Here is a 17,164-nt window from a genome sequence, read left to right as displayed (position 1 = left end):
CTGTTTGTTCTGATATTCGTGTCGAGAAAATTAAACAAAGCATTTAATTAAGATAACAGAAAAACGTAGACGCGTTATGATGAATACTTAGTCGTTGCAAATCCGTTCATTTGACGTTCAATACAAGCGCACATTTGCCTAATGGAATGCAAACTTGTCCATTCTGGAACACGCTAAGGCGTAAGACGATTCATGACACGTGACAAATTTAATTTGGCTTTACCTTATAGCCAAGTGCTTTCTTTTCAGCCGGCTCGCGGCTAATTCTGCTCGGAACGAAAAACACTGTCTCGACATTGTCTCCTACTTACCATTATTATTTGCTTAGTTTACACGATGAAACGCGTTACACTAGCTTTTCGTGCCGAATATATAAAAACCTTTTTAGTTTTAAAACTTCTATTTGGAGACCACGTGGGAAAAGTATGATAAGTCCATCTTCGTTGCCATTCTTGAATTTTATGTCACTCGATGACAGAAGAGATGAATTTTACGATATGAAATATTATTTAATAATTTAATGCAGTGAATAACCTGATAGATTTGAACATGTTTGTCTGAAAATAGGTGATGATTCTAAAATATTTTGCAAGAAAGGAATAATACTAATTTGGTTGATACGTTAGATTAATTTAATTAATATTAATCTGCATAACACTAATCTAGTTTATATTTTTTAAACTTTCGAGGAATTGACTAGGACATATTTAATCACAAAATCAAATGCAAAGATAGTTTTATGTGAAATTTATTAATAACATGTTAGGTTTAGAAAGTTCTGCTCTTACATTATATAAAGTCAGTAAAAGTGACTTACCTTTTTTTTTCACATGTGGAATTCATTTATTATATAGTATTTTCGTTATCGAATTAGGACTATTCGAAATTTTCAATATTTTTCATCTTTTTAGTAAAAACAAAGCGCATGAATAATCCTAAATGTAAAACTTATAAATTGCTATAAAACGTTGTAATATAACAAATAATTATATAATTAAATAAAGTGGTATGATATAACAGATAATTAAATAATTAAATAATGTATAATAAATTAATTAATATGGACATAATGAATGATTAGTATACATTTATATCTATAACAATTTTGCAATGGACGCAACATGACTACATATATCAAAATATATTATACTATATATAAATAACATATATTTAAACTTAATAGATTTAATATTTATATCATATGTACATGTACCTGTATATATTTTTGTATATCATATTAATATTTTGTGTTTTCACTATAGTTTTCGTTACAGCTCATATTCTTCTCAGTATGCTTCGTTTGCACTGCACGTCATATATTTTATATAAACTGAAAGTACAGTTAACTTTCTTTAGGCATATTCTAATGTTAATTATTTTTGCTATTTTTTCATTAAACTACTTTACAATTAGTTCTTTTAATGAATTTTCTTAACTCAAATATAATAAATTTATATCATTATTTTGCCATAATTAGAATCAACGAAGATCAAGAGTTAAGAGATCGAGAATTTTGCAAAATATTATATAAACATAATCTGTCTGAGAATAAATTGAAAAATAGGATAATATAATATAATAAATAGAATAATAGAAATAAACTAAAAAGCAAATGATTTTTATATAAAATTGTGTTTTGAAACGAAAAATCCCGTTGCAATTACATAAATAAATAAAATATTAACAGAATGATAATTTTCATTGGTGATATGTTTTTTCTTATTTTCGACATTTAAATTTCGTCCCATATTTCATGTGATCTTATAATTTAACAGTACCAAAATTATAGTTTCAACTCACTCAAATCGTTCATCATAAATTAACTGAAATCAAATATAGCTTCTAATTGCTTCTGATTAAATACCGCAGCTAATATTCTTCCTCTTAGTTTATGTACATACTTGGAAACTTCCAACCTTGTTTCAATAACTCTACCAATCTTACTTAGCAACTTGTAATTTATAACTACCCTTCTATTTATCACCCAGAACTTAGAGAACATTCTGCTTATGTATTTCTAACAAAATCAATATTGAACCAGTTGTCTTTCATTAAAGTTCTATATTAATTCCTTAAATTAGTTTCTTCAGCATTTAAATATTACATATACTAATTTATTTGATGGTAAATTTTCTTAAAGTTTAAATCGAAAAACAACGCAAAATATAAAATTAAATTAATATAGATTACTTAAATAGCGTTTCACAAATGTTTAAGTAGTCTTTCCTAATTCCTTAAACTTTCATGTCTGACCCGATATCAATCTTTTCACCGATACTCGTATTTCGAGTGTAGCTTAATATTTTTCCATTGCAAATTTTTATTACAAAAAAATAAAGAGTACGAAATGTTGAGATTCCTATATTACACAAATTAAATTCCTCTGAGAAGTCGTAAAATTCACTCTGAACTACCCCCGAGCATTCCACACGAAATTCACAACGTCTAATTAAGATCTCTACTCACACGGTTGCATATTTTAAACCCACGTATTCCACTTAATTCGAACAATTAATCGTGCTAAAGTACTACACTGTTTGTTTTAAACAATGTAATTGATCAACTTCTAAATGACTGAGGAAAAACATATAAATTGTACAGTGTATATTGAAAAATATTTTTTTCAGAATACGTCTGGAAAATTCCTCCCTTTAATCTCTAAATTTTACACAGCATCCAGCTGATACACAAAACAAGCTTTCAGGTAGTACAATTTATGAACTTCTAAAAGGCATAAATAAAACCATACACAATGTTCAATAAAATATTGGACTGTTTGGAAAATTTGCAGCGTTTTTTAGTAGATGTCAGCGTTAAGACCTTTTATAGTTAAATACTACGTATAAAGTTACGATATCTATGTCTGTTATTTTAAATCTTATCCAGTTTCCTAATGTCTACTTAGTAAATACATTTAGCGATCGAATTAATACTTATTGAAGAGCGTGCAAAGGTAAAAATACCGCCCAAAACCAAGAAAGCATTTATTCAATTTATGGAAATGATGCGGTTGAAAGTACCGCATTTTGAAAAAAATGGCTTTAATTCAATTTGAAACCGGTAATTTTTGATTTGAGGATACAGAACGTTCCGATATACCATTCATAATTAACGACATCGATACTACGATGTTAGTTGAAAATAATCCAGACTATAACGGGAAAGAGCGCAGCTATATTGAAAATATCAAATATTTACGGTACTTGACCATCTAAGAAGAGTTGGATGCATAAGACCCGTCGTTACCATGTCCCTGGTTCCTATCCGCTCGACTCATAAACGCTACGAACTTTTCGAATAACTCCGTATTAATTTATAATTCATTTTTTCAAATTTATTTATAATTATTATTTTTTATTTTAATTAATTATATTTATTTGTTTAATTTATTTATAATTAATTCTCCGCAAACTTTCTAAATTACGCAAACAAAACTTGCTGCAAGTTTTTCTCCGACATTCTACGCTAAATTAACAGCTGCTAATTAAATGTTTGTTTGATCAATTAATCGCGCCAAAGTCATATACCGTTTGTGTCAGACAATACGGCCGAGTTACAAAAGACACGCTGTGCTAATTACAAGAAAGAGAAAAAGAAGGGGCAATAGACACAGTCGCGATCAAAAGTATTCTGCAATTCCGACGAGATTGAAAACCGCTGCCCCAGAGACCGCTAATTAGGCTACCGAGCAAATAAGAAGGAGATCTTCGTTGCACTAATAACGAAACTGAGAAAAAAGCATCTGTAAATGCAAATTCTCCGCACTTCTACCAGTGCAGCGCGGGAAACCAAGTGAGATTCGTGAAACTTTCGCTACGAAACTCTGGAACGGACACATACATACAACATACGTACTTTCGTTGTTCCCCTCGGAACGAAAATTCGACGTACACCAGCTTTTATCTCGCGCGGGAAACTCTTAGTCGTAAAGTGAATTTCAAATCGCCCGCCATAATCCACGACGTACGTACAGGTTTCAGTACGCTTTTGCGTACTCAACGTACTCACACTAGCAGCTGTATAGATATAAATCGTAGGCGAGTCGCGAGGGCTATAAAAATTAATTATGCAGCTCGGGCGAGCGCGCTGTTAATTTTACGCCAACTATTTTAATCTTTCTTATTTCGTCATTAATACCAGCAGCGCGATACGTGCTGCTACGTTTCGCTGAATTATGTGCTTCCGTGTGATTCAGTTTCTGATTTCGCTTTTGAATTATGAAGTTGGAAATGTTTCTCGCGTCTTATCTTTTTCCCCTTTCCTTTTAGATAAATAAAATGCATCCCTTTTTTTTAATGTGGACAGTTATTGGAACTGTGTAGTACATTTATATTACATTATATAAAACTTACATAACAAATCAATTTTTACTAGTTATATCTTCACCAAATTCAAAGAAGAAAATTCAATTAAAAAACCTTTTGTCTGTTTTAAAGAACCGTTTAAGCGTTTAGAATTTTAATAATTTACTTAGAACCGTACGAATAAATTAGAGAAGAAAGTATGTCGAGGAATTTTCTATTGTAATTCGGCTAGTTCTTATACAAAAGTTTTTGAGAATTAGAAGTCGTAATTCGTATTACAAATACTATATATCGACGTAAGGATTCGTTCGAAAATGTACAGAAAAACAGAAATACGTGAATATAAAAAAACTAATTTTTGAATGTAGAACACACAAAGTATTGAAAATAATCAAACATTAACAGAATTTATTAATGTAACAAATCCAAGTGTATTTCAATTATTCAATTATTTATTTCCTACTAACCTAGTATTATACTAAAATATAATTCAGAAGAACTACATCTTCCACAGCAAAATTCCTTTTTCAAGATTTTTAAGATATAAAAACAACTTTTTTGTAATACATACGAAGGTGATGCATTCAGCATTATAAAGTATATATCTAGTAATAAGCAGATCATACAATCTACATAACTCTAATAATTCTAAAAGTAATAATAACGGTATTAAAACATCAAAGTATAAGAATACATACGTAGCAGTAAATAATTCTGTTGTTATTTCTATACCCAGAGGTAGGATCACAATAGTTATTATTTTATTGAATGGATAAATCTATCACATCGTTGTGAGCCAAAAAAACCTTTACAAAAACTAAGGATAAAAACAAAAAAGCATCTTAAGCTTATCGATTAAATCTATCGATTGTAACTAGGATTATCTCCTAGTTACTATTTCTTATAACTAACGCATCTGCATATGGGTGGCGAGCAACCCATACTTACGTTATCATTTTCAACAAATTCTTTATGAAAATTGAAGCCGTCAACGATCTCACTCTCTCTCTCTCTCTCTCTCTATATATATATATATATATATATATATATATATATATGATTGATTGATTATCATATATTGATTGATAATATATATATATATATATATTATATATATATATTATATATATATATATATATATATATATATATATATATATATATATATATTATATATATTAGGTTGTCCGAAATGTTTCTTTCGTTTCATAAGGTGATAATAGATGAACAACAATTTCTGTTCTATATTATTTTATTGAATTAGGTATGATCTATTTCGTTATATTTCTATTATTACGTTTATGCATAATTCAATAAGCTAATGTAAAACAAAGAACATTGTACGTCTATTATTTCTTTATAAAACAAAAGAAATTTTTCGGACAACCTAATATATACCTATTTCTTCAAAAACGATTCTAAAACAAAATACACAACGCAGAAAGCACCATTGCGAACTTAAACTTGTAGAAAAAAGACTCTAACTACTTTATAATTTCCAACGTTAAGGCATCATATGTCCAAAAGGATTTTCATACACAGTGAAATAAATGAAAAAGAGGAATACGAGTTTCTGAAAGCATTTGCACAGGCAAAGCGAAAGTTTCTAGTTAATAAACATTTCGTTTTTCTTTAACCGCGATAGACGCAGCCATATACAAGTTCACTGATATATAATGAATAAATGATTCAGCTCTTTCGCCAGTGGTAATTATGACGTTAATAAGCGAAAGTCACAGCCATCCTCAGGCCGCTTCATTTGCCTGGCATTACGACATTACAGCGTCAGCTTCTGCTCAATAGTTTATTAAGCGTCGATTTATTTCACTGGAAGACGAAATTAACGCAAGCCTCTATTCATCTTGATAACGGCCTGACGTATCGTTCACCTTTTCATTATTTCAACGATCTCTACATTTCCCTCATTGTTCTACATTTCCCTTTTAGTTCTTGGTCACGTGGCAGACGAGCACGCGGGCTCTTTTCGCGATAAGGAAGATGAATTCAACTAGTCCCCCGTTCTTCTTATTCGCCATTCGTCTTCAGCTTTCTTCGTTCTTTCAATCTTCCGAACTCTGGTGAAATCAATTCTAAGTCAATTTGAACAACGATTCGCTGATACCATCGGTGAATCTTCAAATGATAAATTATAAGTAAACTGAGAATCGGTACGCGTTTGTGGGAAATTTAAGTGTAGAAAAATGTACAAGATAGACGGAAAAATACATAGAATATTATATAAAGTTCCTTATTATAAATGAAAAGGTATTTGTTATAGTATTTAAACCTGAAACTTACACATCCACCCGTTTATATGTGTCAGGAATTACATATTTTGTACATACTATACTACTTTGTATTAATTTATTTTTATATATAATACTAGATAAATAATAATAACCTTCTGGTTATTATAGTAGTAGCAGTAATATATTGGGTTGGCAACTAAGTGATTGCGGATTTTGTCAATACCACCTGATGACAAAATCCGCAATCACTTAGTTGCCAACTCAATAATTCTAATTAATACATTCTTGCATTAAAGAATTAATTTCAATAAATATAAGAAAACAGTTTCGTTCAAGTTGCACTTGCAATGGGAATATTGTAGAAAGGTTGCTATGGCAGCTTCGAAAAAAACTTTCAAATGACCTAGAACATGAATTCTAATTCCTAACAGGGTGAAATTTAATGCGCACTTGACACGTATGTACACATTAAAGAAAGATGAAGGTATTGTGGTATGATTAACGAATAATGTTTCTTGAAAGCTTTGTGGACAATCGTTTTGGGATTTGCAACTGCTACTTATAGTCAGGCATTTAGGAGAATCGTCCATTACAGAAAATAGGTCACAAGGGGTTATGCCCCTGGCTAATACTACGCTACTAATGCTATGACAGGATTTGTAGTTTATGATATGTGTATCACTAGTTATAGATACTATCTAAAGATTCTAGTAATTCGTGACTCCCAAAGCTCTAATCATAAAGTAATGTTTTTTAATTGATATGCCAGAACAAATAAATTTTATTCGTCTACATTGTACGTAAATTTGAGTTTTAAAATGCTATATTACAGGCAAATAGTTAACATTTAGGTCGACAATAAATGTATTGTAGATAACTTATGCAATATATTTATTGATGAATTGTATTAATGAGAAGTTATTTCTATTAGCCGATTCGTTTAAATTTTCCTAGTTACAGGATACACGGGTTCTATAAAAAAATTGGACAATATTTTGATAAAAAATGCATAAACATGAAGAACAGCGCGAACTTTCTGCGATATCTGATACTATAGAATTTTTTTTAAAAAGCTACACGATTCATAAGTAGTCGTAATGGTGCAAATTCGAATTTTAGATATGTTAAAAATAATTGTCACATTGGTAACTTCTCACAAGCCTAACAGGTTAGCGAAAAGAGAGTCTTGGAAAAAGAAGATTTTCTATAACATAGACGATTAATCATCACAAGAGCTAATAAAATAACCAATTAGAGTTATTATTACTTAATTATTATTACTCTAATAATAGAATTATTATTAGATTTATTACTATAAAGTTTCACAGCAAGAAAATTTGGTAACTTAAACGTATTATGTGAACCTTATTCCTGACTTCAACCACAAGATTCATGCATCGATGAAACACGGCTGAAATTATAGAAACTTAAACAATACGTTACGTAAGCTCTATGAATTCTAAAATAATAATGTTATCGCGTCTTTAGACTATAGTAAAATTGTATATAAATGGTTAAATACAGCGAAGTTTCGCGTAATCTTATTATTGTTCGACCATTTCGATAATTTCATAGTTTATTGCTAATTAAAGCACTTTATCACGGAGACGCCAACGAAATCAATACAGTTTCATTTGAATTTTAACGATGGAAAGGACGCGGAACGAAATTAAAGATCTGATCGAGCGAATCGCGCCGGTATTTATTACGATTGAATAGAATTCCCGCTCGTTCTAAACAGCTTTACATTACAGTTCAACGGAATCACGTGTACCATTCCTATAAAAGCTATTTCCTGCTGGACGAAGCCACTTTTCCATCTCGGAAATCATCTGAGACCAATTTAGCCCCTAAACTCGATGTTGCTTTTTCAAACGTTCCGGAACCAGGAAATGCAGAAACGGCGCTTCGAGAAAAAGAGAACAGTGGGAAGACAGGAAGCAAATAATGACGCGAGAACAGCTAAAACGGGGTATAATCAAAAAGATTTCTATCCTGCAATGAGAACGTTCTAAGAAAAAAAGTTTAGTCGAGATCGATTTTTGAAAGTGCTCCTCGATTGGTTGTGACTAATATTGTAGTTTGTAAATATTCACGACACGTGTTAACTTGTTGGTACCATTACGTAAAATGTAATGAACAGTATAAAGTGAAATATAGGAAAATATCAATTTTTTCTGTGCGAATTGTTCGTATTATAATTTCCTTGTCGATAAATATCTTTAATTATTAAATTACTGAATTCTCATATTATCGTTTATTATTGCTGAAATAAATTTTCGTTTAATTTGTTTCCTTTATTAATTACAGAGAGATCATAAAATGACTCTTGTTCAAGTTAGTTAGTCTCAAGTTAGTCTTGTGTCTTTCTGTATGAAAACGAAAGAATTCTGTAGCATTTCAAATTTCTGTTCAGTACATGTCAACTTCTTTTCAACAAAATATTCATCACATTACACAATTGCTGTAGATGTGTTTATGATGATATTACGAAAGAACTGCGAACTTGTGGAATTAGAACCTTTGTAGAACCGATCGATTTCCATTCGATTATAAGCCAGGACATGGATCATTTTTCATAATAATTTATTCTTAACAGGCACAGTGCATTATTATATAAAAAGGCGAAAAATTTAGCAAGAGCCATTTTTGATACGAGTTCTTTGATTATTTCATGGATCGATTTATAACTGAGTTACTATAAATTACCATGGAAAAATGATACGTTAATTTTTGAAAAATAATATAAAATAATAATTATTAAATTAAGGAATTCTTATTTTATTATATTTCATTTATTATACTTTTTAGGTCTTTTTGGAACCTTATATGTCGAAGTTACTATAAATTACGATCAAAAAGTAATATACTAATTTTGAAGAAGTAATTTTGCTTTAATATCTCGCGTGACGAATATTTATTCTGAAAACCGAGTAATATGAATAAATCAAATAATTGGGAATTTTAATTGTCGGCTGCAAGTGAAACGATATGGAAATACATTCTCCGGGTTACATGACAACACCTTAGAAAAAGAAATTTATTTTAAGATATTCAGAAAGAATTGATTCGACTTCATTTTTGTAATCCCCCATTTGAATTGCATTCGCGATAACCAGTTATAAATGGGAGGTGAAATAAAATGAAAATATCATTATGCGCAATCAGTGTGAAACTAAATACCTATTAACTAGTACGAAATAGAGGCGGATCTATGAATCGTATTTTAGTTTATCTATCTCTTGCACTGGTATTTTATCTAGCACATGCTAGTGCTATTTAGAATTTTTTATCTTTATTGTCGGAATCCTAACAAGAGAAATATTTTCTCTCTGTGTATAGTATTTTTTAAAATTTATCGCAATTTTTATTTCATTTCGTTTTATTAAAAGCGTGAACGCAAACAAAACTTACGAAAATACAAGCTCGTAGGTGTGAATAAAAATATTTTAATTAAAACATTTCTCATCATTTAAAGTGAACGGTACAAAAATTTGTAAAACATAAATAAAGATATAAATAAATATTGCAGTGATATAAATAGAAGTTCTTAAAAGTTCTTTTATTCGAATTAAAGACCATTTTATCAAATGTTAAATGTCCTATTTTATCAAACATTTCGATATAAACAGAATTTTATCGAAAGAATATTTATTTAATACAGATTCACTTTTGCTGTGCAGTGAGTTGAAGTTTGTCTGATATTTTTATCTATGCTTTTATATCTTTTTACCAGTTGAGTTATGTACGTTTCTTTCTGAAGAATGCTTGACATCTATAAATATTTTAAGATTTCTGATTAAAATAGCATGCAAAGCCTATCGCAGGTGTGTAAATTATGTCACGAGAATATTTCTATTGCAGTAACGAATTTTAATTTAGAAATTTTAATTTTCATGTTTTGTAGCTATTTTACATAAAACATAAATATAACAAAACATACATAAATAATCAATATAACTCTATACATAAATATTATCTGCACAAAAAAATTAAAATATTAAACTTCAAGTAGCGTTATAATGGAAAATTCCAATTTTTTTCTACATAACAATTATTTCTTATATTTTTCATGATCTTATTAAATTAAAACAAATTTTATACATCGTACGATATAAATACATACATATGTGTGCATTTACATACATTGTCAACTCCAAAAGAGAGAAGAAAGTTCTTTATTTTACTTAATAGTTTACGTTATAAAACACATATGATGAGAACGAAATAACATATTTTATACAATAAATTAACAAAATAATTAAACAATAAAAGCACTGAAGAAAGCATTCGATTTATACCGAATACCAATAAATACCCTAATACTTACGATTGGGAATGTATGTATATTATCAACAATGTACTATAAAACTTGTTCAGGTATTTGAACCGAACTTTATGTCACTAAAATTCCTTTTTCTAAATATTTTAACCGCTTTTATATACACAGAGTGTCCTGCATGATTGAAAGAGAATATATTTTTTAAATCAAATAGAAATTTCATAAGGTAAAATGAAATAGCACAGAGAATATGCTGGGTAACGTTCGTTACGATTTTTTAAACAATCTAATAGAAAAATGTTCTCAACAAATATTAAGTAATATTGAATCGATCACGCGGTGTAGCATGAAAGGTTATTAAGAATTTTGTTCAAAATAGTTTTTTATCGAATCGTCGAAGGAGTCAACAAAATGTTCAATCAGTCAAAACTGTAGAATGAAAAATATTCTAGAATTAATTGGACACATTTCTATGTATCAATGAATTGGAAAAGTGGAATTGCGGCTCTTTTTTAAATATAATTCCATACTTTCGTCCATGTCGATCGATAAATTGGATACTTAAGCAAACCTTTCGTCACAGTAGAAGAAACGGAACTTGTGTAGAGATTAATCAACGTCACCTGCTAAGTATTGTAACGAGTACTCTACTTTGAATATCTTATACACTTTTTGCCTATTACGTACATTTTGTGTATTTTTGCATTTCAAATTCGCTAAATTCATGTAAATACGCGATCTATCAATCAAGCTTTCTTTTCATTCTCCACAAAATTATATCGAAATTCAATTTTACGATTACCACAAAATTCGAAACCTGATAAATTAAAACGGATATAATTACACTCTCTATATACGTATCGCTATTGTATCTATAAAAATGCATAGAATTAATCTTAGAATTTTCATTTTTCCCGTATCGTTTCACTTTGTCCTACGGTGTGTTTTCCATTTCTTCCCAGCTTCAATGGCATATCGTATCCCGTGGGCGTTACTGCATGGGCCATCACGTATACGTATATCATCTGGGTGGCATCAGAATTTTTGACGAGCGCGTCCTTCACCCCGACGCGTCGCTAGCACGGAAACTCGAAACACAGGGAAAAGCAGGCTGCAATCGATATTCGTTTTAAGTAGCGGCTATATCAATGCCACGCGAACTGCTTCTTATTCGACTCTTTCGCTCCACCGTGAATCATTGTCCGACACGGTTATACCGGATGAAAGAGAGAAGAGAAAGAGCATATAAAACAGCTGGAGTGAGGTTAAGAGACGCGTGAGGCGTGTGCTATGCTAAAGGGGAAGAGGTAGAAGAGCACGAAATAAAAGGGAGGAATAAAAATAGGAGCGTGAGTAGCAGCGGAAAGCAGTGACAGGGGCAAAAATCGATGGTCCAGGATGGCAAAGTTTTCCGTCTCCACTTTTCTTCCGCTTTGTACGAACAAAGAGCGACCGAGTATAAAGTTGAGCCCTTGCCATTAGTTCGAAAGTCTTTTGCCAGTTCCCTTTTGCTTCCAACAGGAAACGTTTGAGGATTATCGACCCCGCGAGCAACGTGCGAGTTCTCCAATGGAAAACCCACTCATTCTCCGAACTCGCCCGATATCTCTTGCTTATTACTACCGTGGAAGAAGGAGTGGACGAAGAAGTAAGAAGAAAAGGAGAAGGACCCCGAAGAAAGTTCTGATGGTCAGAAGGAGTAACTCGGTTGTCACGGATTGCCAACGGCCATTGAGACATTTTAATTTCCCCGAGGGTAAGCCGCGAACACCAAAGCACGATTTTAGGTCATAATCTGCGCCCTTTTATTCGCGATGATTGCGAACTTTATAGCGGAGATTAAAATGGTTTCCGGACCCGATGCAGAGGGGAACCTCGGGTTCACCTACGACCCCTAATACGCTCTCGCTCGTCCTTCTCGCTTTGTCCTTTCAAAAGATCGAATGAGCCCAGATAGAGAGCGGTTTTCCAGGAAATTAAAATTTATTTAGTCGATTGCGTCGCAAAGAGGCTGCTATTGTCGTGTTTGTTTTATTTCAATGATATATTATAGATTGAGTAGTATCATACGATGTCTGTGATAAAATACAATATTGATTTTGTTATGATCGAAGTTAATTAGTACCGTGGAAAACTCAAATACTGAAATTCTTAGTTTCTTAACCGTCTTTCGGATTGATTTTTCAATTTATAAATCTACCTCGAAAGGTCACGTGAAAGTTGCGCGATACGAGTAAATGATATCATTTTCAAACATTTAGATGAACGTGTACTGTAATCTGTTAATAAAATTGATGAAAATGTTAAAACAGTAGATTTAAATAAATGAATTAATGAAAAGTATTATCTTTCCCAACTGATCCTCGAACAACTTTTAAAATTATTATATATGTTTTCTATAAAATTATTCAGTGTAGTATATGTATATTTATACTACGATAATATCTTTAATTTCAAAAATGCTGAACTTTAAACTTCGCAATCAGGATCTTTGTAAATTGACTTTTCCACGAGTTCACGACGAAATTTTGTTTACAAAATATAACCAACTCCGTAGTTCTGTTTAATTAGTCGTACGCTTAAAATATTCACATTTGTTAGATCAGTGATGAGACAGAGATAATCTACCTTCGATGTAAAATTACTTTGAGCATTTATTATGAAATTATAACATTCGATTAAAATTAATATGCTTCTAATATCAAAATATTATTTTAATATCACATGCGATCTTTCTTATTAATTCTAAAATCAAATATGCGAGTATATTTATTTCAATATTAATTTCATAATTTTTCCTTTCTTTTCTACTATAATTAATTAGCTCAACTGTGTACATATCAGTAGCGTCATCGTGTACAAACGCTGCATTGAAGTTTATATGTTTTTACCTTTACAAGTGTACTTCCCATTCTACATAAACTATATTTATAAACTATGAATAAAAATCGCGATAAGCAATTCGCGTTATCAATTTTTTCTACACCTCACTACGGTATAGCTTTTTACAAGACACGTTGCACATACGCCTGTACGTTGTCAGCGATTCTGACGTTATCGTTATCCAACTAACAAGTATCGTAAACGTTGATGCAGCGTCACGTGTGCACACAAACAATAATTTCGATATGCACGCTCGTTACAGCAAACTGACATCGTATATCATTTATCACGTTTTAATATCGCAATCTTAATCTCGGTGCCGAATCAATGAACGCGAACCGTTAATGCAATGAATCATCTCTTAAACCACTTCGATCGTAACGACGAAACACTGGAACTCATTCAAAGAGAGAGAAAGAGAGAGAGAGAGAATAACCAAGAATTTAACGAACTTTTAATTTGTTAAATTGACTGGCAACGTTTGTTTCACATAGATTCACAGTTAATCGACGAAGTATGTAAATAGCCGCGTCGAGAAAAATGTTCTTTGTGATCGTAGTTCACTGCGTACGATATATCATGCGCAGACAGGAAACTTTTATTGAATAACCGCTGAAAAATATGAATTATCAAATGTAATCACAATAAATGGTTACACGTTTATTTGGAGCGTTAGAGCAGTCAGTGAAAAAGAGTGCTGATCGATTGGAAACAATTTGTCGTGCGAATTTTATTGAAAACTTAGAAAAGCGGAAGCGTCTGCATTAATTTGTGATTTTTTCTACCATCAATCGTATGTACGTTTTACTGAACTAAATTATTACTGCATTATACATATACATCGAAAGCGAACAAATATTTAGCGTAGATCAACTCATTGTTACTATAGAAACTTGCAAAAAAGAAACTCTATTGTATTGATCATCTATCGATTATTGAGGTGTGCTGAAAATAAAAAAGCATAAGCACTTAAACATATTGATAAAGAGTTAAATTAAGTAAATATTAGTAAAACACATGTAGTATAATACATTTCAAACTGATTCTAAATGCATGATGAAACGTCCTAAAGGATGAAATAAAATAAATTCTATAATAAAAAAAAATGGCAGCCATTTACCATTTATTATTTAATCATCACTTGAAATGACAAGAATTTGGTGGCGAATTTTCTGAGAAAATTATTTCCCTTAAATCCTCTATAAACTTATTAGTAAAATATCGTAGCATATGCCCGTTATTAGAAAACTACAAAGAAGAAGTACGATGATCAAAATCTTCTATTTTCTGCGAAAACCAGGTTTTTAAATTTACTACATCGTCGATCAAATTCGTATCACTTTACATTTAATCTTAGGGTCGAATACATATCCTTTTTATCTTGAAAATTCAAGGACATTAATTGTCATTACTACGTCTTTTATACTTCACAAAAACTTTATAGGTTTATTCTATAATATGAGATTTATATCTTCGAACCTAAGAGGTCGTTTCCTCCACAACTTCGTCCCGTTTCAACTGTTAAAATACTCTCTCATAGCCATCAAAGCGAATCGTCGTTAAATCAGAAAATCAATATGTTTATCCCATGTGACGCTTATTTATTTTATCGGACAATCTGTGCCGAAATCACCGCTGTTTGCCTGTGGTCCCGACACAGTAGCGATTAAATACATATTCAAATCATCAGAAACGAACGGTCGTGCCACCGCGATCGGTCATCAAATAAGGGTGAACTATTTTCTGCTTTTTCTTCCCTTTGCTAGGAATACCACCCTCTACTCCATTATCCGATCAATATTTGCATACGACTAACGACGAATAAAGCGGTTAACAAAACGGAAATAAATAGCGTTGATTGGTGAAAACGGTCCATCGAACGATAGTAAATAATTCGTTAAACGAATCGCGGCTCGGTTAATCGCGAGGACCTGCTCGCGTACCAGGTCCGAAACGACCGAGTCCATTTTCTCCCGACATTTATTTCAACGGTGCGGCTGTTAAATGCACAGGGTGTTTCCAAAAGTTGGTATCAAATTTCAGGAGCGTGTAAGCAGTACGCTTTGAAACAAGCAGGCAAAGTCGTCTTAATAAACATGAGTCGAAACACCGTTAGTTCCGGAGTTATAAGACGCTTTCAGCTACGAGCCTGTAACATTACAGGAGACTCTACTGCATGAAAAAATCTTCGCGAGATTAGGTTATTAAGAAACGATAACTTTCGAGACTGCGCAAGATCGAAATCAGTTCCTGCCATGTTGCCGTATGGAGTAAATTATATTATAACCGATCGTCATTTTTTTATCACGCAATATATCCGAGTATTGGCTTGTTGGAAAACGTTGCTGCGAAATTAAATTTCTAAAGAAATTGAATACTCTATTAAATAATACAATGAATTTCTTGTTCCTTTCTATGGTGCCATTTAAAAAAGAAACTTATTATTCTTTTTAGCGACGAGTTTCTTCGTTCTTTCTTGAAGCATTCAGTTGCCCGTAATTAAAACGAAAGTTAGATTAAACGAAATCAGTGTGAGTATGTTATATCCAATGAATGGAATTGAACATCCCAGCCAAAGTTCGATGCTTTTAGACTAAAAGTCTAAAAGTAAGCAGACGCTTTTCACCGCCACACAAAGCCCCTAATTACCTTGATAAATACAAAACTTTCTAAATGCAAAACTAATTAACGAATTTCGGATTGTTCCCTTAAATTGCATTTTTCCAGTGCATCAGACTCTTCTTATGCCATCAGGATCACGATTCAGCATTTCATTCGATCGTACCTTTTTACGCGGCATTAACTGCCAAGTAGGCCACAAATTTTTCCAACAGCCCAATGCGTAATATATTTTCCTTTTGCGAAACATCTTATAACTCCAAAACTAATGACAGTTGTATTCACTACATTCGCTATGCCCTTTTTCCTTGTTTCCATGAGTACTACACGCTCCTAACGTTTGATAACCAACTTTCCGAAACACCCTGTAGAGTATGAGATTCATATGGAGCAATAGCGAAGTTTAATCAAGTGGATACAGATGGTCCTAATTGCGTACTTACTCCGATTTCCCCGTAATCCGGACGATCGGGCGCAGCCGGCAATCGATGTCCACTCCTGTGACCTCCTAGGGCCCCGGTGCCACCTACGCCCCCGCCACGCCTCTCGTCGATCAGGAATATCTCCGTAAAGACGATCAAACCGAACACGGCGAAGAACATGACCACCAGCATGAACGACATGCTGGCTCGTTCCTTCAGAACGCCAGCGTTCGCCCGGCTCCCGCTGAAACCGCTCCTTCGGGAACCCATCCTCCAAAGCTTCTGTCGACATCATCAGAGAAATTGTCAGGTCGTTTAGGTCAGTGTGTAGATCGATAGAGTGGAGGGACGAATTCGAGCGATTTGTAGGTCAGTGGTGTTCTCGAATTCGAGGATTCGTTTAGG

At 32.2% G+C, this 17,164-nt stretch overlaps 1 protein-coding gene across 2 annotated transcripts in view; it reads right to left on the bottom strand.

The window, feature by feature from the left end:
* Positions 1 to 17,164, bottom strand: part of LOC117233767 — a 167,100-nt gene that overhangs the window by 59,371 nt on the left and 90,565 nt on the right. For both annotated transcript variants that reach the window (XM_033494328.1, XM_033494329.1), the window contains one exon: positions 16,781 to 17,041. In XM_033494328.1, the coding sequence (XP_033350219.1) occupies positions 16,781 to 17,029 (249 nt within the window). In that variant the 5' untranslated portion in view covers positions 17,030 to 17,041. The remainder of the gene's footprint in view (positions 1 to 16,780; positions 17,042 to 17,164) is intronic.

This window comes from Bombus vosnesenskii, unplaced genomic scaffold (assembly GCF_011952255.1).
Source record: "Bombus vosnesenskii isolate JDL3184/JDL3185 unplaced genomic scaffold, Bvos_JDL3184-5_v1.1 scf7180000013299, whole genome shotgun sequence".
NCBI lineage: Eukaryota > Metazoa > Arthropoda > Insecta > Hymenoptera > Apidae > Bombus > Bombus vosnesenskii.
The sequence above is the reverse complement of the archived record's forward strand: the minus strand, read 5'-3'. Positions and strand labels throughout refer to the sequence as shown.